Below are 24,624 nucleotides of genomic sequence, written 5' to 3' on the forward strand. Positions count from 1 at the left end.
TGTAGATATATTTATGTTCAAAAATACAGTTTTTTTGCAGATTAAATAATAAGCAGAATATGACAAAACAGTGATCTACATTTTAAATAACGGATATCTTAAATATCTGGAACATTTATATCAATTTAATGGGGCTTGTTTGTATGAGCCTTTCTGACAATGGTATAACATAAAATGCATCTTCATATTTAATTCTTGCGTATTTCAATTGTTTGTTGAGATGATAAAGAGTATATGGTCTTAAAAGTGTCTCCCACTCTGAAACAGCAAAACATTTTCTGTCAATCATCATCCAAATTTATCTAAACCATCTACATCTTTGTACACATCTACACCAGACCCTGTCGCTTTAAGCGTTGGGCGTGTCAGCGCACTGCACCTCCCCTTCTATGCAAATCCTGCCACTACTTTGGCTGGGTAATATAGTGCGGTACTCGATTCAGGTGTCCATAGTGAGCGCGAGCCGCGGCTTGAGAACGGATCGCACGAGCGCTATTTAAAGCGAAGTTCTCAAGAAGAAGCGGACTACAAATTAGCAAACATCCTCGCAACTCAGCTTATAAACAACAGCCGGATAACACAAAACCACACTTGAGAAACCCAACACAAGACAGGATTATTCAACACACAGCTGACGACGCTTTTCTTAACTTGTTGACATGAAAGCTTTTTGTGCAAAACATTTAGCTCGAGCTCACCGGTGAACCGCAACACCATATTTTCGCGTCTCAAATGACATGCAGCACTGTCTCCCGGCTCTGTATTACGGTAAGTGAGGAGCGCCTCATTTATTTGGTTTTTCTTAATCGTTTTTTGGGGGGAAAGTAAGACATTTTTCGACAAATAGAGCAATTCTTTGAGACAGTATTCACTCGTTTTAGCATATGCACTTACATGAAGCATGTTGCGTTATGTAATAAAGTAGCCTATGTTGCGAAACTTTAAGTTTTGTGCTGCATAGTGGAAGTGCATGCAGGTCAAATACTCTATAGTAACTCTATAGTACATTTGCATGCATATTTGAATAATTAATTAATTGATTCATCATTTCTTTTATTTGGGATAATTGATATAAAATGTATTTCTTAAAATGCCTGCAAGGGTACAAAAACATTATATATATATATATATATATATATATATATATATATAATGAAAGCTATATATATACCCAAAGTTCATTGAAAATAAAAATGAAGTGCTTTAAATTTTTTAGCAACCTTAAAATCGGATTGTTGTTAAAAGCGGATCACTTGTGGTTTTCAGATCTTAATCTCTGAGGAAGACACTGATGCCAGGAATTATTGCAAACGCAACGCGAAATAAGAAGTGGGAGATGGAGGAATACGACCAGTATCAGCACTATTTCTACGATGACCTCAACTTGGACGAGGACTTCTTTTTCAAATCGACCGCACCAAGTGAGGACATTTGGAAGAAATTCGAGCTCGTGCCAACCCCGCCCATGTCGCCCGTCAGGACGCTGGAAGGGACCGGTCCATCTCCAGGAGACAGACTAGAGTGGATGTCCCAGTTCTTGGGGCAGGACGACGAGCAGGAGGGACCGTGCAAACTGAATGCGGAGGAGACTCTGGAGAACTTAAGCTCCATCATTATTCAGGACTGCATGTGGAGCAGTTTCTCCTCCAGTCAGCATTTGGAGAAAGTTGTGAGCGAGCGCTTGTCCTGCTCGGCGCAGTCGAAGCTCTCCAGCAAGGCGCAGTGCGTCTCTGCGGACAACGGCTTGGCGACTGATTGCGTGGATCCAGCAGCTGTCCTTACCTTCCCCCTGAGCAGCAGCTGCAAGAAACAGGTGTCATCCGGGTCAGAATCTCGCACCGACTCCTCTGGTAAGCTCTAGTCCGTTGACTTTTTTAAAAGCGACAGAGCGCTAAAACTCCCTTGCTTAACCGTGCAGTGCAAGCTGTGCTGACGCCTCCTTTTGACACCTGACGGATCTCAGTGTCTAGGATCGTACAGTGCTGTAGTCACCATTCATTTGTGCGTTAAGTAGAACTAAGTTGGAATCTGGCATACCTGAATAGAAAAGTTGCATTGGTGCCATGGGATTTAGGTTGGCGTTTCATCTAGATTAATATGTTTGGAATGTAATTGTGTGCTGAGCTTCCACATTCCTCAAGTGGAACAAAAGGAGAAATTGTTTTATTGTGGGTGGTGCCAGCAGCATAAGGATGCTTGAATCCTAAAGTGTTCAGGGCCACTCAGTTGTCCACGAATGAATGGTTAGTATCCGAAGCTGCCACTGGTGTTGTAAGGGCTCTTGCAACTTTTACCCAAAAAGAAAATTCTGTGTCATTTGTTCTTGCCATTCCAGACCTTTTAGATTTTCAGAATGCTGATGAAAGTCAAAGGTGTCCAAAACAACAGTAGATCCCATTGACTTTTCATTGAGATATCTTTTTTTGTTGTTGTTTTTTTTGTTGTTGTTTTTTTTTACTTAAATATTATGTGTAATAGTGAATTTCTGGTTTTGTGAAAAAATGTGCATTGTGCTCTATGATTAAAGTACTAGCATAGTGAAATCAGAGCAGACTTGAACTCGGATCAGATGCTTCTCTTATCAAAATGCACATCAGAGGTGACTTCAAGTTCATTATTGCGGTTCAAAGCCTCATTTACTCTCCTCTTGCTGAGAATAGGGAACTAAAATTAATCTTGTAGTTTTAGGACCAATCTAATTAGGTCTTCCATTCTGAATGGCGTTTCTAACATGCTGGGATATGTTAATGGAATGGTGTTGGAGTTGGCGTTACACAACATATGTCTACAGTCAATCTACATTTCTTTTTATTCTTCTTTCAGATGATGAAGAGATTGATGTTGTGACGGTGGAACATAAGCAGAACAAGTCACGTTTGGTGAACGCCCGTAAACCGGTAACCATCACGGTTCGTGCAGATCCCTATGACCCTTGCATGAAACGTTTCCACATCTCCATTCACCAGCAACAGCACAACTACGCTGCCCGCTCTCCCGACAGCTATCCTGAAGAGGAGCCGCCTCGCAAGAAGATCAGGCAAGAGACCTTGCAGCCACCACTGGGTTCCACAGGCCAAACCCCAGAAAGAAAAAGCCCCTTACCTCCCCCCAGCCCATCTCAGACTGTCTCCGCTTCTCCAACACACACATCCTACCACCTCAATTCCCAGCCGTCCAGCCCTCAGAGTTCAGACTGTGAGGACACTGACAAGCGTAAGACACACAACTTCTTGGAACGGAAGAGACGCAATGACCTACGCTCTCGATTTCTGGCCCTACGGAATGAGATCCCCGGCCTGGTTGACTGTCCAAAGACACCAAAAGTTGTGATCTTGACCAAGGCCACAGAATACCTCCGTACACTTCATGTCCGCGACAAACAGAAGGCCCATGAGAAAAAACAGCTGAAAAAGAGGCAACAGCAGTTACTGCGGAGACTCGCTGAACTGAAACGAGCATAAACCCTCATAGTCCAGCCATATTTTCAATAGGAACTATGTAGAACTGTGTGGGTTTTTTTTTTTTTGGTTTTTGTTTTTCAAAAGTGGGATATTTAATGGAAAGGACTCTATATTTTGAGATTAGTTCTTCAGTTTTTGTTTTTTGCACACTTTGCCTTTGCAACAGGGGGAGACGAACTGGTGGAAGCTGTGGGACTGGTTCAAACATTTTCCAAAGAGGGTCATTATTTCTGGTTTTCATTTGAAATTTGAAGATTTAAACAATGACTGCGTGCTATCTTAAATTCTTTCGTGAAAGCTGTAGTATTTGGGCAGGGAAGTATTACTTGTATCATTGAATAAGCATGCCAAATTAGGCATTATTTGAAATGTAGCAATTTATATGCATGTGTAATTGATCTTCTAAATTATCAAGCCCTGTTTTTGTGGCGGAATCTTGAATTTATCTGGGTAAATATATTTAATAATCTTAAATGATCAATGTGACTGCTCCATTAATAGTGCTTCATCTAAATTAACCTAAATTTAAGGAGAGCTGTGTGCCCCCATTGCCACACATTGACAGTGTAAGTTTAACAGACAGGAAGTTGCATCACTGTTCCTTTGTTTCATTGTGTTCCATCTTTTTTTTTAATTTTTTTTTTTATATATGTATATATTTTTTTCAGTTATTGTATATTATTGTTATCTTGAATATCCAGGACCGGGTCAAGCACAGCCTTGCAGTGTATATAAACTGTGGCATATTCTTTGGACATATGTACATAATTGTAGTGATGTACAGGACATGCTTTGTGTTTTGAATATGAAAATCAGCACTGTTAATAGACTTTATTTTCTATTTTTCTGTTGTTTGTCCTTAAACTTGGTTGGCCCACCAGCCTTCCCTGGAGATCTCAAAGTTTCTAGTTTTGTTAAGAAAAGTTTAAAAAAAAAAATCAAAAAGTTAAATAAAACAACACTATCGACATTTCATTTTCATCACTAGCCACTTTATGCTGTTTTCACTGCCTATTCCTTTTGTGTTCGGAAATTTCTTTGGTTTGTTGCTTTTGTGGCAGAAAGAAATTGTTGAAAGAATTTTGTACCAATTATATTTTCTTACAGAATTAATTGTATCATTTTTTGATTTCTATTTAAATCTAAAGTTGTACTGGTGGCATATGCATACTTATATCCAAATATGACGAGTTAATTAAAAGTTTATGCACATGGTCATTTGTAATGCAATTATTTGTAAAATAAATAAAATCCAAATAAAGGCCATGTGCTCACAGCAATCACCACTGATTGATTGAGGTGACTTTTGTTTGTACATTCAGCTTCGAAATTGGCCAAAAGGGTAAAATATGCATATGCCATCAGTAACCCGTTGTTGTTTTTTTCTTTCACTTTTGTCCCTTGTTATCAGGTGTCATAACTGGAGGAGAATGGCAGCAGCATTGTCTAAGCACTTTTGAGTTCTGTACCTCATAAACCTATATACATAAACTCAAAATTGGGTAAACAATAAAATTAATTCAGTTCAAATCATCCTAGTCTTTGAGCTTGTGAAGTTTCTTCATTAACTGTCATAATATGATCTCAAGCCCTGCAGTGTCTTTTTAAAAACGTAAATTCAACACATGTAAAATGTAAAAAAAAAAAAAAAAAAATATCTACTCCACTTTCCTTCAGCGCTGCACTTTTACATTTTTGTTTTTCTGAAACTTATTGATCTGATGTTAGAAAATAATGACATCTCATTTGAGTGAACTGTCCTTGAAGATGTTTGACAATTCTTAAGTAATTTCTGGATTAGAGGGGCAATGACTGGTTATGAAATGCACCATAACTGTTTAAACAGTACTATCCTTTCTCAGCTATGCCAGAAAATAGGGCAAGGTTTTACTATGTGTGGCATAAGAGCTATTTCACCCCATCAACACCTGTACGAGTGTGTGTGAACTCGATTTGATCGTTTCATTAGCGAGAGCCACTTTTAGTTGACACGTTGTAGTGGCCTTCTTTGCCATGGCAACGAGCATCTCTCTTTTCCCTGGCGCAGAACGCTCAGTTGCCATGGAGATGGAGGAGAGCTATTCATACCCGTGTTCTTCCTGAAGGTGCTCAAGTCGACCGGCTAAAGTCAACAGTGTTGTCAAAGCAAAAAATGGAACAATTAAAAACTGAGCTAACAGAGCTGTGTAGATTACTTACAAATTGTAGTCCATTACTGATTACAGATTACATTATGAAAACTGTAGTGAATTTAGGTAAAGTATTCTTTACTACATTTTAGATTATGTTTAAACAACTTTTGTGATCTAACTTGTTTTAAACTTAGAATTAAACAAACCATACTGATATAAAAAAGCAAAGAGAAAAAATATTACTTTATATGTAGCCTATATATACACAAGGATTTCACAAACTGGGTTTATTAAAAAACTGCAGGGGTTTTGTGAGTTGATAATAAGCTAATAATTAATTAAATCATAAAAAATTATTTAAACCTTTGAACACTAAAAATAGAAATATTTAATTTGTTTACCTGCACTCCATGTGACCATTTAGCGAGATCAAACTGTAAACATGCAAATGTTTGGTTAAATTATTAAAACACAAACTTTCTCTGAGATATTTCAAGTAAATCTGTCATGTCAAAGGAGTATGCTTTTTTCACCCAAATTTAGAAGCAGTGTACTTACAATAAATCTACACAACCAAATTACGTAAACCTGATTACATGTAATCAATTACTATTCAGCTCTGTGTGCCAGCTCATCAGATATGTGAGTGAATCTCAAAGCTCTCATTATTGCATTTAAGAATACAGATAAGATACTAATTTCGTAGTAGCTTATCAGTGGTGACTGTCAGTTTATGTGCATATGACAGGATTTTCCCGAAAAATTAATACAAGACGTAGTCAACCAGATGATGAAAACTATTAACAGCAATTATTATATGATGCAATCACACTTGTAGCAATATTTGTTAGTTCAATTTAATTCAATTTAATTCAAGTTTATTTGTATAGCGCTTTTTACAACACAAATTGTTACAAAGCAACTTTACAGAAAATAATGTTTCTACAATATTTAGTAATAGCTTATAAATGGTGACTGTCAGTTTGTGCACGTATGACAGGATTTGTATTTATACAAGACGTAGTCAGCCAGATGATGAACATTATTAATATTATTAATAATTATTATATGATGCAGTCACACTTGTAGCAATATTTGTTAGTTCTGTTGTTGATTCAGGGTTAGCATCATCTGAGGTCCTACAACTATACTCACAATTTAAGATACATTATTCAAATGGTTGGCGAAAGAGATGCGTTTTTAATTTAAACAGAGAGAGTGTGTCTGAGCCCCGGACATTATCAGGAAGACTATTCCAGAGTTTGGGAGCCAAATGTGAGAAAGCTCTACCTTTAGCTTTTACCTGTTAGTTCTGTTTGTTGTTTCAGGGTTACAGTCTGTAACTGATTACAAACATTACACAATGAAGATTACAGTCAAGGTGTGTGTGTGTTTGTGTGAGTGTGGGGGGGGGGGGGGCAATTTAGGGAGAAATAATAAATTATGAACAATTTAATGCCATTGTGAGGATAATATGTAGTTATGTAAAACGTAAAAAGTAACTGTGGCCTTATTATGAACATTTAAAAATGTAATATAATCTAACTACAAGTAAATGAATGAATAAATGAATACATTTTTGGAATCTGATTACATTATACAGCACAATGTTATTAAAGCTAACAGGATTTTGTATGAATGTGATGAAAACCTGAACATTGTTAAACATATTTACTAGCTTCTTCCATGTTTGCAACGAGCAGTGCCATTTTATTGTCCATATATATTACAATTCCTGTTTTCCAAGCACTTTTTGTTCGACTGTTGAACTTTAGTCCTCTTTCTGAATGAGACACCCTTGCTTTGCCGTATCTTCTAGAATCGAATCCTGCAATCACGTTTCTATGGGAACAGTTTTAGTTGCTTGGATACAGTTCCCGCCTCCGTCGCGGAATCACAGCGCGTGCTCAGATCGCTCTACAGCCCTGAGAGGTTGCTGTCATGGCGGCCGCCACGCGTGTGCTCCAGAGAGCCATCAGCCCGTCTTTAGTGGTGATTTTAGGAGCTACGGGAACGGGCAAATCCAAACTGGCTATCGAGATCGGGAAAAGACTTAATGGGGAAATTATAAGCGCCGATTCCATGCAGGTGAGTCGAGCGATCCGCTGCTTCATCTGTCAAACAGCGGCGCACGTGAAAGGGCACTGCGATTAATAAACGAAAGGTCATTTTAATAATGCAGTGCTGTGGAATTAAATATGTAATGCTTTATACTAGAACAGGCTGATTTGTCAGAAAGCCTTGTTTTGGTGTAGAATAATATGCAGCAAGTTTTATATTGCATTAAACTAGAGCAGCAGTAGGCCAAAAGCATTTGACACTATGACTAGTAACGTTAACTTAATTCGTTTCCTTCTCGAAAATATTTAGGAGCAAAGGTTGTTTAACGGTTTTGCATAGCGCATCGTATACGTTTGAGTTTTTAGACATATTTTATTTCCTCGTGTCCAGCACTGGTCGCCATTTTTGACAATGCTCCACACGAATTCATAAATTTGACTTCACGTTAAAGCTAAGATTAAAGTCGTGTCTGCTGATCTCTGAAGCTGTCTGTAATAATTGGTTTCATATTTTAGTTGATTCGGTAATTGCCATTATATGTATAGATAATCTAAAACTGATCATTGCTCAGCTTTTTTGACTTGATTAACTTGGGTTTCATTAAATAGATAGAAGTCACCATGTGCAGAATAGCTTGTAAGTCTTTGGTCATGTATGGATATTTCTGAGCAAAGTTGGAGATATCTTGAGCATGAGCACGATAGGGCATGTTGCATAACAGTATGAATGGTGTCTTATAAAATCCCTGTCCACCTTCTGGTGCCAACCCTATATCAAGGTCTATATAATATTTGGAGAAAGCTGTCCATTAGGATTCCTGTGAATCCTAGGGACATTTACTAACTGGCACAAATAACCTAGTGAAGTAACGTTACACGATCAGAAACTGCCATCTTTGCTGGTTGCATGTGCACTTTGCCAGGTTTTACAGAGCAGTTCACTGTGAACTCAAAGGCAGCACATAGGCAAAATATCTTTTGGTATTTATAGAGAACCTCGAAAAAAAATACCTGAAATCTTATTTTAGTAGCAATGTAGTGAAAATATGTACTTAAATGTTGCATGCAAAATGTTCTCCATCAGATTACACATATTTTGAGTGACAAACAGCGGAGAACTTGTTTTTTAATCCCACCAGGAATTAACAATTTTTGATCGATTGTCACATATTCCACTTTAAATTGCTGTTACAAGTCAATAAACCTGTTGCAAAAAATACAGCTTTTTGTCTTACCTAATTTAAGGAGCCGTAGTCTCTCTTCCTTGTCCCTGACTGCCTGCGATGCATTACAATCCTCTGACAAGAAAAGTTATCCATGTTATTCCTCTCATTATTCCAAGTCCAAGCTTAATCCACTCATTATTTCAGCTTCAAAAGTCCACTTGATGTCACGGTGACGGATGACAAATGCTACTGTGCACATGTACATTCTGACTCGAGTTAACTCGCATAATAACTTAGACTGTTTGCCCTTTTGAACTATAATAATGCCACTGACGTTATTTATTTGCTATCATCTCCGTGCTCTCTGCTCTGCGTCGAGTCTGAATCTGACCAATAAAACTTTTAAGATTAAACTGTTCATTTATATTATTATAAAAATGGGAGAAAATGTAAAGCGCGGTTTGGCGATTAAGTGTCCCTCACTGGTTGCCATAGAAACATGAAACATGCTGGAGACTGCACATGCGTGCTAGCTGTATCAACCTAAAATATGTTTAACGCAATTTGAGCGTCATAGAAAACATTAATGTGACAGTTCACCTCAGATTGTTGCTGATTTGAAATATATTAAATATAAGTGTGTCAAGTAGGGATGGGCATTCGATTAAATTTTCTTAGTCGATCGTTGGGAGAATTAACAATCGACTATCGATTAATCATTAATATTTTTATAATATAATTTATTATTTAATTTTTATAATTAAAAAATACAATGAATACAAAAATACAGTGTGTTTTTCCTCGGTGAGACCTTTATTACAAGATCAACTTGTGGCAGACAGTTAAACTACGTTCAGGCAAACCGAACATATATGCGCGTGAATATGCGGTGCTCTAAAGCAGCGGAACCTGCAGCTGCGAGCCGGCGTTCTTAAACAGAGACCTCATTTGTTCCAAAATAATAATAATAATAATAAAAGAATCATGTTAAACAATAACATAAAAAAAACATAATAATACTTAGATCTAACAGGTTTTGTAAAAATGTAACTATCCAAGCCAGAAGAAACGGCCAGATACAAGCCTTCCTAACAATTACGCTAACTTAACAAATTATGCTACTTAAAGCCTCGTGAAAAATAAATAACTTTAGTAACTAGCATACAACTTCTGCACGAGTCTACGGATTTTTGTTGAGAAATATAAGCATGTTTACATGATCTGGGGTCAGACGCGACCGCAACCTGGTGACCGTCAGTCCAGCCGCCGAAAACACCCGCTCTGAGGGAACTGACGTTGCCGGGATGCACAGGTACATCATTTGAGTCGTGGTCGTGTTGTACTTATACACGGCATCGCAATGTTTGCAGTTAACTATTTAGCTTTTTAAATCAAAATGGTCCCACGCCACACTTCGCCGTGACCTCTTCATGATTATTCTTTTGAAATCAAAACGGAAGATCACTGATAACCGAGTAGGGTGTCAAATATTGCAACCTGGTGGTAAAATATTTAATTGCTGCCACACAGTGAAATTCATTTAATTGCTTCAAGACTCACACTACGCAACGCAACCTGCATTAGATTAAAAAAAATGCATTAGATTAATCGATAACAAATTAACGTGATCGAAGAAATTCTTAACGATCAATTATCGATCGTCGATTAATCATGCCCATCCCTAGTGTCAAGCCTGTAAGCATTATTACCGTGCGGGCACTTGCATTAACTCTGAGTCTGCGCGCTCTGCTTCTAACGGCAGAGAGAGAGAGAGAGCAAGAGAGATCGCTTTTTTTTTGGCTCACACTTTTCTTTTCCTAATTTTACAAGTTGCAAGTTACAAAAAACACAAGCAGTGCCTGATCACGGCCAGGTGTTCTCCGAGTCCGATGACTCCGATCGCACGGGTACACACAATGTTAAACAGACCCGGGACCCGAGGTAATAGATTCGGACCCGACCAGGCTAATCATTTAAAATATAGACCCGAACCCGTACGGGTCCCGGGTCGACGGGTCTCATGTGCACTGTGAAGACCTCTAATGTTTAGTTTTCCACATTCTTCAAAATAATTTTTGAAACTCATTCAGCTTTAAAACAACTTGAAAGTGAGTAAATGATGTCAAATTTTATTTGAACTATTCCTTTAATGTTAATAAAATAAAACGCAGAGAAAAATATCACTCAATGCTCTTGACTGAAGAACTTTAATACAGTTGCTAAAGTTCAGCATTAATAAAATAACTTTTTCAAATTTTCAGCAACTTTCCACTTCATATTTTTTTTCACCAAATTGTATTGATAACAGTATTGATGAGGATCAATATCGATAGAATGTTAATGATACCCATCCCTAGTACTGGTGTAGGATAACAATCTAAATGTTTTATATGTGAAATATGAGGTTTGAATCATATTTGAATATGACTGTAGCTTTTAAGTTCCTCAGTGTGCCGATGATGATTTCAAATGTGTTGGACATGCACTACTTGCACACTGTAGCTTTACTTTGTGTGCAAATACATTTTGGTTGAATCAGACTTGTCTGGTTGCGTTGAGTCCTGTATTGTTCTTGCAAATATTAATAATTGAAACAAGGCTTTACTCCGTCAGTCTGTCAACTTTAGTTTTAATACCAGATCATCCAGCTCTTTGCAGCTATGATCAGGTGAAATTCTCTACCAAGTCTATGTCAGTAACAGATGAAAAAACCTTGGCTGCATGGACCCCATTTGTGCTCCCAAGGCCCTGGGAAAAAAGGCCTGGGAACTCAGGGGGTTGGCTTAGTGAAGGTTTGGTACTGCATTTGCATATAGGCTTGCCTATTATTCTCTGTAGAAAGGGACTTTCCTGCTGTTGAATTTGGGTCAGTTTTATCGTACATTAAAGCCCCATTCAGGATGTGAAAATTTGGCCCAATCCAGCACATAGATTACATCATTGGAAAAGTATTCTTATGTCGATTGCTTTATATAATTTTCCTTAGAAATTTGATGTCTATCCTTAGAAATGTGTCTAGCATTTTTGTATAAGTTTCTTTATAAGCATTTATTAGTTGTGTTTGCCAAGCATCTATGCTGTTATTGCACACTCTTTAATCCTTAAAGGGTTAGTTCACCCATAAATCAAAATTAGGTCATTAATGACTTACCCTCATGTCGTTCCAAACCCGTGAGACCTCCATTCATCTTTGGAACACAGTTTAAGATATTTTAGATTTAGTCCGAGAGCTCTTAGTCCCTCCATTGAAACTGTGTGTATGGTATACTGTCCATGTCCAGAAAGGTAATAAAAACATCTTCAAAGTAGTCCATGGGACATCAGAGGGTCAGTTAGAATTTTTTGAAGCATAGAAAATACATTTTGGTCCAAAAATAGCAAAAACTACTTAGTCCCATATGTGAATGATTTACTCACAATGTAGAAGGCTGTTTAAGGAGAGACCGAAGCCATATCTAGAAACAAGAATATAATTGAGATTTGGGTATAGTACTCCATATAGTTTTATTAAATAACGTATTTTCTGGACTATAAGTCACACTTTTTTTCCATAGTTTGGCTGGTCCTGCGAATATAGTCAGGTGCGACTTATTTATTATCAAAATAAATTTGACATGAACCAAGAGAAAACATTACCGTCTACAGCCTGCTTTTAGCATTCCATTGACTCCCATTCATTTTGGCGTCACTTTGATAGCGAATAACTTTACATCTGAGGTGTTTAAAGTCTCCATTTGTCCATTCATTATTTCTAAAGAAACACGAAAATGTATAAAAGACCCCATTACCTTGTATCTTATGTAGTGGCCCCGTAGAAGCAGTTTTTGTAAAAATAGGCTAACGATTGCATCATAACCTGCGACTCTCTGTCGCACAGTAGAGAAATTACCGTATGGACAGGAGGAGAAGCTCGCAGGCAATCTTTTACTGTCTATGAGGCAATCGGGGGACATGGAGACATGAAGTCCATAGAGAGTCCATAGAAGCAATGGGACAAAATTGTTCAATAGGGCTGTAGCTATCGAATATTTTAGTAATCGAGTATTCTACCAAAAATTCCATCGATTAATCGAGTAATCGGATAAAATGTGTTTTTGCTTAATTAAAGTGCAATATTAATTATGCAAGAGAAAATAAGACTCCTGGGTCTCTTAAAATGAACATCTAAGTTTCCTTTTTTAGAAAAAAATTTGTTTATTTTTTAAATGCATAGAATGCAATGCATACATCAAAAATAAACATTTAATTATTACCCATTGCTTCTCTGTCTGTACTTGTACTGTGAACAATGACAATAATGTTGACAGATGAATTAAGTGCATTTAAGTGCCATTCAGTTGGGGTTTTAAATAAAGCATTTTCTGAGATGCACATTAAACATTAAAAACAAAACATTAATTTAATTTATCTTTTAATTATTGAAAATTAACTTAACTTTTTGGTAAACAAAGGGGATTTACTATTAAAAATAAAACATGGAAGAAATGTTGTGTGATTAAACCTTTAAAAAAATTGTTTGATTTATTTGTTTTTTAGTAGTAGGCTATGTACATTCTGCTGAACAATAGTCTTTAACCGGACTTTTATTTTGACAAGTTGACTTGTGTCTCCTTCCGCTTTGTGGGTGATGTAAACGCATTGTCATATGAAAAAAATCATTGCGAAAGAACCTGACGTGACATTTTAAATAAATTAAAAGATGCTTCGAGGCAGAGGAATTTGCCTTGATCATTTTTTGTAATCAAGTTACTCGAGTTACTCAAGGAATCGTTTCAGCCCTATTGTTCAACAACGTCTGTAAGATTCGGTGGGTGATTCAGATTTCTCCTGGCACAGCTATTAGTTCAGTGCGACTTGTTTTTTATATGATAATAATAATAATAATAATTATTACAAAATAAAAACACAGATCTGAAACATTACTAATGTAATATTTTACTGTAAAATAAATAAATTGCATTTACATTATATGGTAATAAAAATAATGATAATAAACAGCACAACTTTCAAATTACAATTCTTATATTCTAATAAATTCTTAATTTTCAAACTTTAAACTGTTAAGCTTTCATTTTGATGAATACCACACTACAAGGAGCATCTAAAATTTGTATTTTATTAACTTTTTTTTTTTATTGACCTTATTAAGCACTTCTAATTCCAAGTTTGGGAAGGTGATTGGTGCCCAAATACACATTAAAAAACCATCAAAAACCATGTGTGGCTGAGTAACTGTGAACAGAACCATTCTGAGATACTGAAAACACTGGATCATAAATGGATAAACAAACACAGTGCTGTGTTTCACTCTAAAACATAGAATTTTTTTTTTGTTTTAATCACATTTCAGCATTTATTTGATCAACTTATTTTGAATGCTCTAGAATACTCTAGCAATGCCCCTTGGCGACTTTTGTAATTGCAAGGGTTACTCATATTTTCCATAGAAAATTAGAACCTTTAGTTGTCCTTCCCTCATGAGGCCTCCTTGAGGATGTATTGCTCTTTTGAGAGTGGCATGGCTGTCACCTGGTGCAGTTAATTGGGTTACACTAATAAAATTCCTCCCCTTGTGCTGCACTGCAGTCCCATCCACTGCTCACACACTGAGCTGCAAACTGGCTCCTCCAAGACCCCTCGCTGGTGTAACGCTTCATGAGAGAGACACAATGAGAGCTTTGGATTGACCCAGCAGCAGTAAATGTGTGCTTGGTTTATCTGTAGACCTATATGGAAAAGTATTGCATTTGTTCATAGATAGTAAATACATGTTTGTGCAAGAGTGAGTTGTGTTTTCTTTTTTTGTTGAGTTCTGTTCCAGGCAGGCTACTGGGAAGCCGCTATTGACGTGCTGAATTGGTGCCTCCACACTTATTATGCTTTCATTGGACATTCAGCAGCCATCCGGCTTACACAGAAGACTATTTACATTTTGAATGGCAGTACTGTACGGAGGGCTAGAATGGGACTAAGCCGAGAGAGCGACTGATTGTTCTTGTGGTCAGGTTAGGATTGAATATTTGAATAATGGTTTGTTGAAGTCTGGTACCAGAATTCTTGCTGTTGGAGCAAGCTGTGACATGAAGGGTCAAAGAGGGCAGGGTTCAATGGACCTTGCGTCGACAAACCGCTCATGGGAATTCCGGCCAAGGTCACTAAGGCTGTAACCGGAGAAAAGTAAGAAGGGATTTTAGATGCTCAGGGCATCCTGCCTTTCACACGAGGTCTTCAAGATCCCAGCAGTCTTTTTAATGGGCCATTCACAAGAGTGAAAGACCAGGAGACCCTAACGCAAACGGTTATTAATGGCCTTTAGTGTGTGTTTGTCCACTGTAGTGTTGTCACTATACCAAAATTATTGTTTCGATACCGATACCTAGTCAAGAATTGCGATTTCGATACTTTTTCGATACTTTTCCTGAAAAGGGAAAAAACACTCTCAAATATCATTGCTGTGCTTTATTTTAAAACTGGGACAACATTCTAATCATATAACACACTAATAAATGAACATATGAACAGCAGATATATTAAACATTTGAACAAAATATGAAATATCTAAATATAAAAAATAAATTAGAGCAATGACATTCAAGGTAAAGAAAGAATAAATTTATCAGTATTATCTCAGTTATCAGAAACATGAGAGTAATAAATTTATCTTGTCTCTGAACTTTGAATAAAAATATGAACGCGATTATATTAAACAATATGAACTTAGAATATGAACTTTCTGAACTTAGAAGATTAAATGTAAAAAGATAAATATAAATTTAAGCAATGGCATTCAAGTTAAAAAAAAAAGCAAATAAAATTTAGCAGCAATATCTCAGAAATTGTAACTTATTCTGTCAGTTGTGCAACCTTTTCTTTCAGAGGAGAAAACTCAGCCAGTGAGCTTTAATGAGCGTCATCTTTTTCTACCAGTCGTGGACCGGCGGCCACAGTATCACTTGTGCTTGCACATGCAGCCTAGTGATGCGCGAGTCGGTTTTTTTTTCCAACCCGCGGGTCCCGCTTTTATGAAATTATTTGGCCCGCCCCATCCCGCAAATAAAGTAACGTTTCTTTTCTCATTTCTCGTTCACTGAAGTTCCTCCCTCCACAGCAGCGCGCGAGCACTGCGCTATTAACAGCGCATGCGCAGCTCGTGAACAGCTCTGTGAACTGTTTCATCCTGTCAAAGAGTTACTCAAGATGTGACGGAGCATGTGCTTTGTTGAACGAGATCGAGAGATCTTCTCATTCATGAACGAGTTGAATGAACTTATACATCTCGTTTATGAATGAAATGAATGAGTATACAGGGTCAGTGAGCCAAGCATGTAAATCTCGATCAGCAATCAGCAGATACAAAGCGCAGTTATTGGAGGTGTGCAGATACGCTCGTTTTCATATTTAGCATACAGAACATAACTCCACGTTTAATCCCCGATTAATGTGAATATTATGTATGAACTGTCTGACCAAACAATTAAAATGTTGATTATGCAAGAAAACCTTGTGCTTTGTTCATCTGAACAACTTATTTAAACTATTTAATGCGATTATGCACACATTTTAGTCAAGCCAAATCAGTTTAGTAAAGCCACTAATGCAGCCATCTCGCTGTAGTGCTTTTTTTGCTGCGTGCATGAGGAAAAAAAACACAGACGTCCATAGGGAGGCACTGGAAGTGTGCGTTGCACACACCAACATGAAATACGTCTCTTATAAATCTGGAACGCAGTCATTTTTTGAAGTATCGATACTAATAAATTTAGGAATCGTGACGTTTTTAATTTCCGAGAATCGCGATACTTTTGAAATATCGGTGCACCGTGCAACACTAGTCCACTGATCCGGAACCGATTCATATTACTCTTTGCTGGTGTCAGCTTTTAAACAGTATAAAAGCAATCCAAAGGGTTTATCATGGTAACGTGGATAACAGAAAAACGAGACACCCCGCAACAACCTGTACAAACACCCATGCCATCTATTTGAGCTTCAATGACCTGCTAAATGACTTTAGCCCAGTTATAATGAATGGTTACTAATAACACTGGGCAGCTGTTGGATCTCAATAATGCGGTGATGTTACAGTTAATAATAGGGAGATTATATATTGGTACAATGCAAAGCTTTCTTTCTTATTCGGTCAGTTGACGGCACAAATTCAGCATCTGACAGAGTACCAGATGTTTGGCTGTTTTGGGGCTTTTTTTTCTCTCTGATTTTTGCCACAGCAATGGGAAGATTGTCTGAGAAACAAAAATATATGCAATATGAATGTTTTAATATTCTATATCAATATGTAAATCTCTCTGTCTTTACACATCTGCTAAAATGTGGGGGAGCCACTTAAACAATTCAAAGAGACCTAATCATTCAGGATCGTAGGCACAGTTTCAGACGTTTCTCAGACTGGTTCTCAAGAACTTTAGCACTTTTAATAATTGGACCTTTGCTCACAGTGTAATTCTCCAAAACTGTGGCCCATGAACACAGGTAATGTGTGAGTAATTTCTCATGACTTTTTTTAAACTGGAATAGACTGACGTTGAGATGCACTTAAAAGAGTTTTTATCCTAATTTTGCTTTTAATTAGATTTTTCAAAATTAAAATTCTTTCTCATTTGCAAATGTTTCATTATCAGTTGAATCCAGCAGACATTTGCTCTTTAGTAAATGCAGTTTGACTCTGAAGCGTTTTCTTTTTCTCTTGATCTCCATTCTGCTTCTGGTGACCAGTTTCAACCGACTCTCAGCTGAGCGCAAGAGCCTTGAATGTCCATTCACATACTCAATAATTATTTACCTGAAATTTGTTTAACATTATGACATGATGTGAAGGCTTTCAAAGGCAATGGACTCAAAAAATGTTCTGCCTCTCTCTCTTCCACTAACTTTCCCCACATGCCAAATGACAGGCCTTGACTTATCTGTGCTCTTCTGTTTCACGGGATAACCGTAATTCAAAGAGAATCATTTATCAACCTGATCTGAATACTCTGCTGGCCTCATACTCTGCTCCGTTTTTCCAGAGCTCTTTGATAAGGTGTTGTACCTGTTTGCACTTGTTCGCACTAACATCTCATTGAATGATTAATGGATCAGACCCTAGTACTTCTTACTAAAGTTTAAGTTTGTTGGTTAATATTCTCTGTTTATTTAATATTTCTATTTAATTTTGTTGAGATTTCTTTGAGCTATTTTTAATTTAGATTTTTGACATTTCATTTTTGAATAATTTTGGCAAAATACTAGGTTTATTTTCTCTATTTGTTATTGGCTCTTATAGCTGGCATATATTTATAGGCTCCTTATTTCTTTTGTGGAACATAACTTGAAGAATGTTTATGCAGCTCTATTGCATTCAACATAAGTTCTTAGTGACCAGGTTCACCATAAAATCATGGTGTCAAATAGTAAATGACAAAAAAAATCTTAATTCTTTATCAAAAAAATAAAATAAATATTGGTTCCACAGCCAAAAATCAACAGCATTCAGGTTTGAAACAACATGAATATATAGTGACATAATTGTTATTTTTGTCAGAACTATTACTGTAAACATCTGTCAAATGATTTATAACCTTATTTAAGGATATAGACCGATGACCGATGCACACTCTTCACAATGACCGATGCACACTCTTTCTCCTCCTTCTCCCCACTCTCAGAGATGGATGTCTCCGAACTTCTCCTGTCCAATCATCCTACTACTTGTCCACTTGATCCGATCCCCACTCACCTCCTTCAAGCGATCTCTTCTTCAGTCATACCTTCGCTTACTCACGTTATCAACTCCTCTCTTCACTCTGGAACATTTCCCTCAGCATTCAAGCAGGCTCGGGTAAGCCCACTGCTCAAGAAACCATCTCTAAATCCAGCACTTCTTGAAAACTACAGACCGGTATCCCTTCTTCCATTCATTGCAAAGACACTTGAGCGAGCGGTGTTCAACCAGTTTTCTATGTTCCTTGTACAGAACAACCTTCTGGACAGCAACCAATCTGGCTTCAAAAGTGGCCACTCAACTGAGACTGCTCTGCTCTCGGTTACTGAAGCCCTGCGACTAGCAAGAGCAGCTTCAAAATCCTCGGTACTCCTCTTACTGGACCTTTCTGCTGCTTTTGACACTGTTAATCACCAGATTCTCCTGTCCACCCTCAGAAAGATGGGCATCTCTGGAACAGCACTCCTGTGGGTTAAGTCCTACCTCTCTGACAGATCCTTCAGTGTGTCTTGGAGGGGTGATGTTTCAAAGTCACACCACCTTGCTACTGGGGTTCCTCAAGGCTCAGTACTTGGACCACTTCTCTTCTCAATCTACATGACATCATTAGGATCTGTCATTCAGAAGCATGGCTTTTCTTATCACTGCTACGCTGATGACACCCAACTCTACCTCTCATTCCAACCAGATGACCCGACGGTAGCTGCTCGCATTTCAGCCTGTCTGAGTGACATCTCTAGCTGGATGAATGACCATCACCTTCAGCTTAACCTTAAGAAGACAGAACTCCTGGTGATTCCAGTTAACCCATTGCTTCATCACAACTTCTCTATACAGCTGGGCTCATCAACCATTACTCCTTTGAGGACAGCTAGAAACCTAGGAGTTGTGATGGATCATCAGTTAAGCTTCACAGACCACATTGCTACAACTACCCGGTCCTGCAGGTTTGCCTTATACAACATTAGGAAGATTAGACCCTTCCTGTCAGAGCAAGCAACCCAACTTCTTGTCCAAGCTCTTGTTCTCTCCAGACTGGACTATTGTAATGCTCTCCTGGCGGGCCTTCCTGCATGTACTGTCAAGCCTCTGCAATTGATCCAGAATGCAGCAGTGAGGGTTGTCTTCAATGAGCCAAAAAAAGCTCACGTTACTCCGCTCCTCATCAGGTTACACTGGCTACCAGTAGCTGCTCGCATCAAATTCAAGGTACTGATGCTAGCCTACAAGACGACCACTGGCACGGCACCAACTTACCTAAACTCATTGGTTAAATCTTATATGCCCTCCACAAGTTTGCGCTCTGCAAGCGATCGACGCCTTGTGGTACCATCCCAAAGAAGTTCAAAATCACTCTCAAGGACCTTTTCCTGGACTGTGCCCGGCTGGTGGAATTACCTCCCAATCTCAATTCGTACAGCTGAGTCTTTACTCATTTTCAAGAAACAGCTAAAGACTCATCTTTTTCGCCTGCACTTAACCAACTAACACTAGCACTTTTCCTTTTCTTGTCTTTTTATTAAAAAACAAAAAAAACAAAAAAAAACTACCTATGCGTTCTATACTAGACTAACTGAGACTTGTCATGGCACTTGTACACTGTTGTTGTTCTCTTGTTGACCTGACTGCTTCTATTGTTCTCATTTGTAAGTCGCTTTGGATAAAAGCGTCTGCTAAATAATTAAATGTAAATGTAAATAGACAAGGGAAGGGTTAATGTGGCCTTTTTTGCTTTGAAGGGGCGAGTCAGTTTGTCTGCGTTTGCACAGGCGCTAAATGCTTTTGGTAGGAACCATTTCCCCCCTTTTGCCAAACACACCAGAAGCTAAATTAAATTTGGGCTGAATGAATGAAAATCCAATTGTGTCAGTCTGTCTGGCTGCCTAGGACTGGCGGCAAAACACATGCCTGCTGTGACGTCTGCATTTATCCTGAGAAACCTTGACAGAGCTCAAGATCAGCCTGATGTCCAGTTAAACTCCCGCTCTGGTCTCTTGGCGCAGACTGAAGCGAGAAATAGAAGTGATGTCTCTCATTTATTCTCCATTGATCATCTCCTCTGGCGCCCTGTTCTGTCCTCCTAGAAAAGCCTAAAACGAGGTGCGGAAGTGGGTTAGTTGTGGGTGGGGTGTTGAGTGCGGCACGATTCAGAAAGCCTCCCCAAATGATGACTTCACGATAGCACTAAAACGATGACAAAGAGCGACATCGTGAATGATTTATTAGCTTGGCTTCACGAACCCATTCCTGGAGGAGAGGAGGAACGTTTTGGAGAGATGCAGGAGAGTGGGGCAGCGTGAATGACTGCACGATTGGGGCGTTAAAGATGTGTAGTGGGAGGTACAGTGTTGGAGAAACTCAGTTTGCAGTTTCCACCTCTAATAGAGATGCAGGCTTCTCATTTAATCTAATTGCCATCAACATGTCATAGATCTGTACATTTTTTTTTGTAAAAATATAGACTTTGTTAACTAGTCTTGTATATGAGATTTTACAATATATATGATACTATATAACCAAAGTAGATTTCTCATTCTTTGTTTATTTAGGTAGCTTGTATTTAACTGCTTTGTATAGTAGCTCAGCACACCGTTTGTCGATTTGACATCAAATGAGGTACTTACTCAGGCAGTATGTGATTCTGGATTCTAGCTTTTATCGTCATCAAAAGTGTTATTTGATATTTAGTTAATTGTCATGACTTGCTGTTGGTGGTACTGTCACTTCTCCCCGTCCCTCCCCCTGTATGAATAGTGGGGAGCAGCTGTCTCGTGCGTGGCCTGAGGTGCTGTGTGGATCAGCCGTGGCTGGCTCTAACAGCTCTACAACACTAAAACCATTGTCTGGGGACTCGTCTGAGTGTTTGTGGTTTGGGTCACTGGATTCATTACACCCTTTTTGCTCATTCACCCCCTTTTCCCTTTCCTTTCTGTCCTTCTCTCTTTTTGGGTCTCATATATACGCACTCTCTTTCACACACAAAGAAAAATGGTCCCCGCCCCGTTGGGCTGTGGTCGACACAAGACTTGTGATCACTGTGTCAGCCTTCTCTTGCTCAGTTCTTGTGTATGCTGAGCGCTTGGATTCTCTCACCCTGCCGCAACTCTTACTACCTCATAAATGCTGTTATTGTCTTTTTTTACAATTGGAAAATGTGAAATTGTCCTGTTCCTGTTTCCACTCCTCTCTTTCTATCTCCCACTCTGTGGACCATTTGTCCTCATTAATAATGAGTTTCAATTAGACACTCTGGCTCTCTAGGACACACACACACACACACACACACACATATAGGCAGTATATGTCTAATCATAAAAACGAAACTTCAATGTAGGGATGTGCATGGATAGTCGAACATTCGAATATTCGTTCTGCTCTAATTATTCGATAAATAAAAATATTCGAATTTCGCAAAAAAAAAAAAAAAAAAATTCACAATAAAACCTAATTTGGTCACTTTCTGTGATTCTCCACGGCATATTTGAAGGTGTATGCAAGCAAAAAATAATTAATGAATGATTAAGGGGCCATTCACATATCGCGCCTAATAAGGCGTGGAAAAGGCTATGCGCTCCGCTTTCTCCTTCTTTCCAAAGCGCTCGGGCAGAAGCGCTCCTGAGGCGACGCGTTCTCTCCATGAAGACGCGGAAACTTCAGCAAAGGATAAATGGATTTGCAGCACAAAAAAAATCGCTTTCAGTAGCTCTGCTACTAAATTTATTTCAAAATGGCAATCCATATACAGCTATGATCAGCTGTTCCTTCATCTTGGCTGAGCTTTCAACGTTGTTACAGGAAAGGATGAAGCTGAATGTTTAGTTCTTGTCACATGACCCGCGTTTGCTTGCGGCATTCTGAAAAATTGAGATGTTTTTAACTCGATGCTGTGCGGACGTGCCTGGAAATAACGGGACCGCGTCGCACCGCGTGCACATCGCGACCGCGTCGCTTCCATTATGAGCGCGCATACCGCGCGCCTACATTGGGAATAACGAACTTAAGCATGCAAAAGACGCAATATGTGAAAGCCCCCCTAAGAGCTGCGGTCTTCTACAGTACTTCAAATATGCCGTGGAGAATCACAGAAAGTGATCCAAGAACATTGTTGCAGCATCTCTCAAGCAACGAATAAACACCGCTAACTTGGAGAATGCAGTGAAAACTCCTCTTCTCGCGTCTGCCCTAGACCCTCGGCACAAACATCTCAGGTTTCTCGATGAAAACATGAGAGAAGTAAGAAAAAAAAACTTTTTTGAACATTATCGGATCATTTCCCTTGATGCGAGTGGTGCGGATGCAGCCGCCGTCACCAACGATGAAGAAGATGCAATGCCCACTCGTCGGAAAAGGCAGAGCCAGTTCTCCAGCGATGATTACAGAGAGTCCAGCCGAGATGAGTGGGAACAGTTCTTGCTGGAGCCATGTATTCCACCAGATGAGGATCCCATTCAGTGGTGAAACGAAAACACGAAGCGCTTCACAAAACGTATTCGCTTAGCACACCGTTATTTGTGAGTCCCGCCAACGTCTGTGCCGTCAGAGCGTGTTTTCTCCGCGGCTGGCCTTATTGTTAACAGACTAAGGAGCCGACTTTCCTCCGATCATGTTTACATGCCCGTATTTCTTAACAAGAACATTTGAAACAATAGAAAAAAAGCAAAAAAGATTTGCTGACAGTTTAAAAGTTAAGTGTAAGCTACATTCTGTACAATAGCCTAATTGCTGCAGGCTGCTTTACGTTTTTTCTTTGTTCACTTTTTTTTTTTTTTTTGCTTTTAATCTGTACTTTTGTTTGTTTGCACGCATTGTTAAAGGTTTTCAGCTACAAAACACGATGTGTAATGTTCAAGCTTATTGTAAGCTTGTTCAAAATGACGAAAACAAATGTTGCTGAAAAATAACGTCTGACTCATTAAACTTAATTTAAATAAACGAATATTCGAATATTCGTTTTTTGTGAGCTCAAATATTTGAATGTGATATTTGTGGAAAAAGCCCATCCCTACTTCAATGGCTTAATCAGTCAAATTGAACATGTCTGTGAGATGAAAGTCAGTGAAACTTTAAATCTTTCCCCAGATTTTCCGTTGACACAAAATCTCCTCTCATCCAGTTTGAACTGTTTCTTTGTGAGAAATTGTCAAAGCAAGTTTGTGCCAAGTGTTGGCAATAATATTTATTTGCTGATTTTATATGATCCTTAATAATCGACAAAACATTGAATTGTTTCTCCCCTTATTTTTTGAACCGAATATTCAAGTTCCAGTATTCCTTCTGTAAAATGATTGAAACAACACATCGAACAAACTGTACTTTCATTAAAGTTTGTCACACAAAAAATGTTATGTGAAACATGGGACATTTTTTTACATTTTTTATTTTATAGGCGAAATTCTGGTTCCGAAAGATTTAGTTTTTGCAAGAAACTTGCCAACAATTTCCTAACATGCAAGGTTGTGACCATGTTCATTAAACGATGGCCAGTTACAGATGTTTCCCCATAAAACAGTCTTTTATATGCTTTTACTTTGACATTTAAAATGACTCCACACATTTTCAGTGAACAAAATATTCCAGTTTCATTTGTAAAATGATTGACACCATGTTATACACCAGCAATACACATTGAACTTCCGTCCCTTACAGGAACATATGCATTTGTGCCAGATTAAATATGCCTTCAATTAAACCACTAGAGCGAATAAGGGGCGCACTGGTCATTTGAAGCCTGGGGCGCAGGCTCTGTATCAGCAGCTATGTTTCCATCCAAAGATTCAAATTAATATTATGCGCAAAACTGGAATATTACATAAAACATAGGCGAATAAAGCACCGTTTCCATCCAAAGAGTCAAAGAGAACAAAATCGCCTCTTCCTGATAAACTGTGGAGAAGCCACTGTATATAATAATTTTCATCTATGATATAAATTACTTGCACCTCAGAGCGAGCAGACGAAGCACAAATGCTGTCAGTGCTTTCGGAGGTGGATGCTGCTGTTGGGAATGCAGTTGTCTAAGACAGTTATACACAAATATTTTGATGAAAGAATGACCATAACAATATATAGATGCTGTGAACGAGA

The 24,624-nt window shown here is 38.4% G+C and overlaps 2 protein-coding genes across 6 annotated transcripts in view; both read left to right on the forward strand.

The window, feature by feature from the left end:
• The first annotated feature begins 451 nt into the window (after positions 1-451).
• Positions 452-4,994, forward strand: LOC132145520 (protein L-Myc-1b-like). Its single transcript, XM_059556617.1, has 3 exons — positions 452-768; positions 1,267-1,850; positions 2,824-4,994. The coding sequence occupies exons 2-3, from the start codon at positions 1,292-1,294 to the stop codon at positions 3,459-3,461; spliced, it is 1,197 nt and encodes a 398-aa protein (XP_059412600.1). The 5' UTR covers positions 452-768; positions 1,267-1,291; the 3' UTR covers positions 3,462-4,994.
• A 2,476-nt stretch (positions 4,995-7,470) lies between these two features.
• trit1 (tRNA isopentenyltransferase 1) overlaps positions 7,471-24,624 on the forward strand; it is a 48,556-nt gene continuing 31,402 nt past the window's right edge. For 3 of the 5 annotated variants that reach the window (XM_059556619.1, XM_059556620.1, XM_059556622.1), the window contains exon 1: positions 7,472-7,681. In XM_059556619.1, the coding sequence (XP_059412602.1) occupies positions 7,535-7,681 (147 nt within the window). In that variant the 5' untranslated portion in view covers positions 7,472-7,534. Of the gene's footprint in view, positions 7,682-24,624 lie in introns of all 5 variants that reach the window. The other 2 variants (XM_059556621.1, XM_059556618.1) reach the window with 2 other exon arrangements.

The sequence above is a fragment of the Carassius carassius genome, chromosome 8, assembly GCF_963082965.1.
Source record: "Carassius carassius chromosome 8, fCarCar2.1, whole genome shotgun sequence".
Taxonomy (NCBI): domain Eukaryota; kingdom Metazoa; phylum Chordata; class Actinopteri; order Cypriniformes; family Cyprinidae; genus Carassius; species Carassius carassius.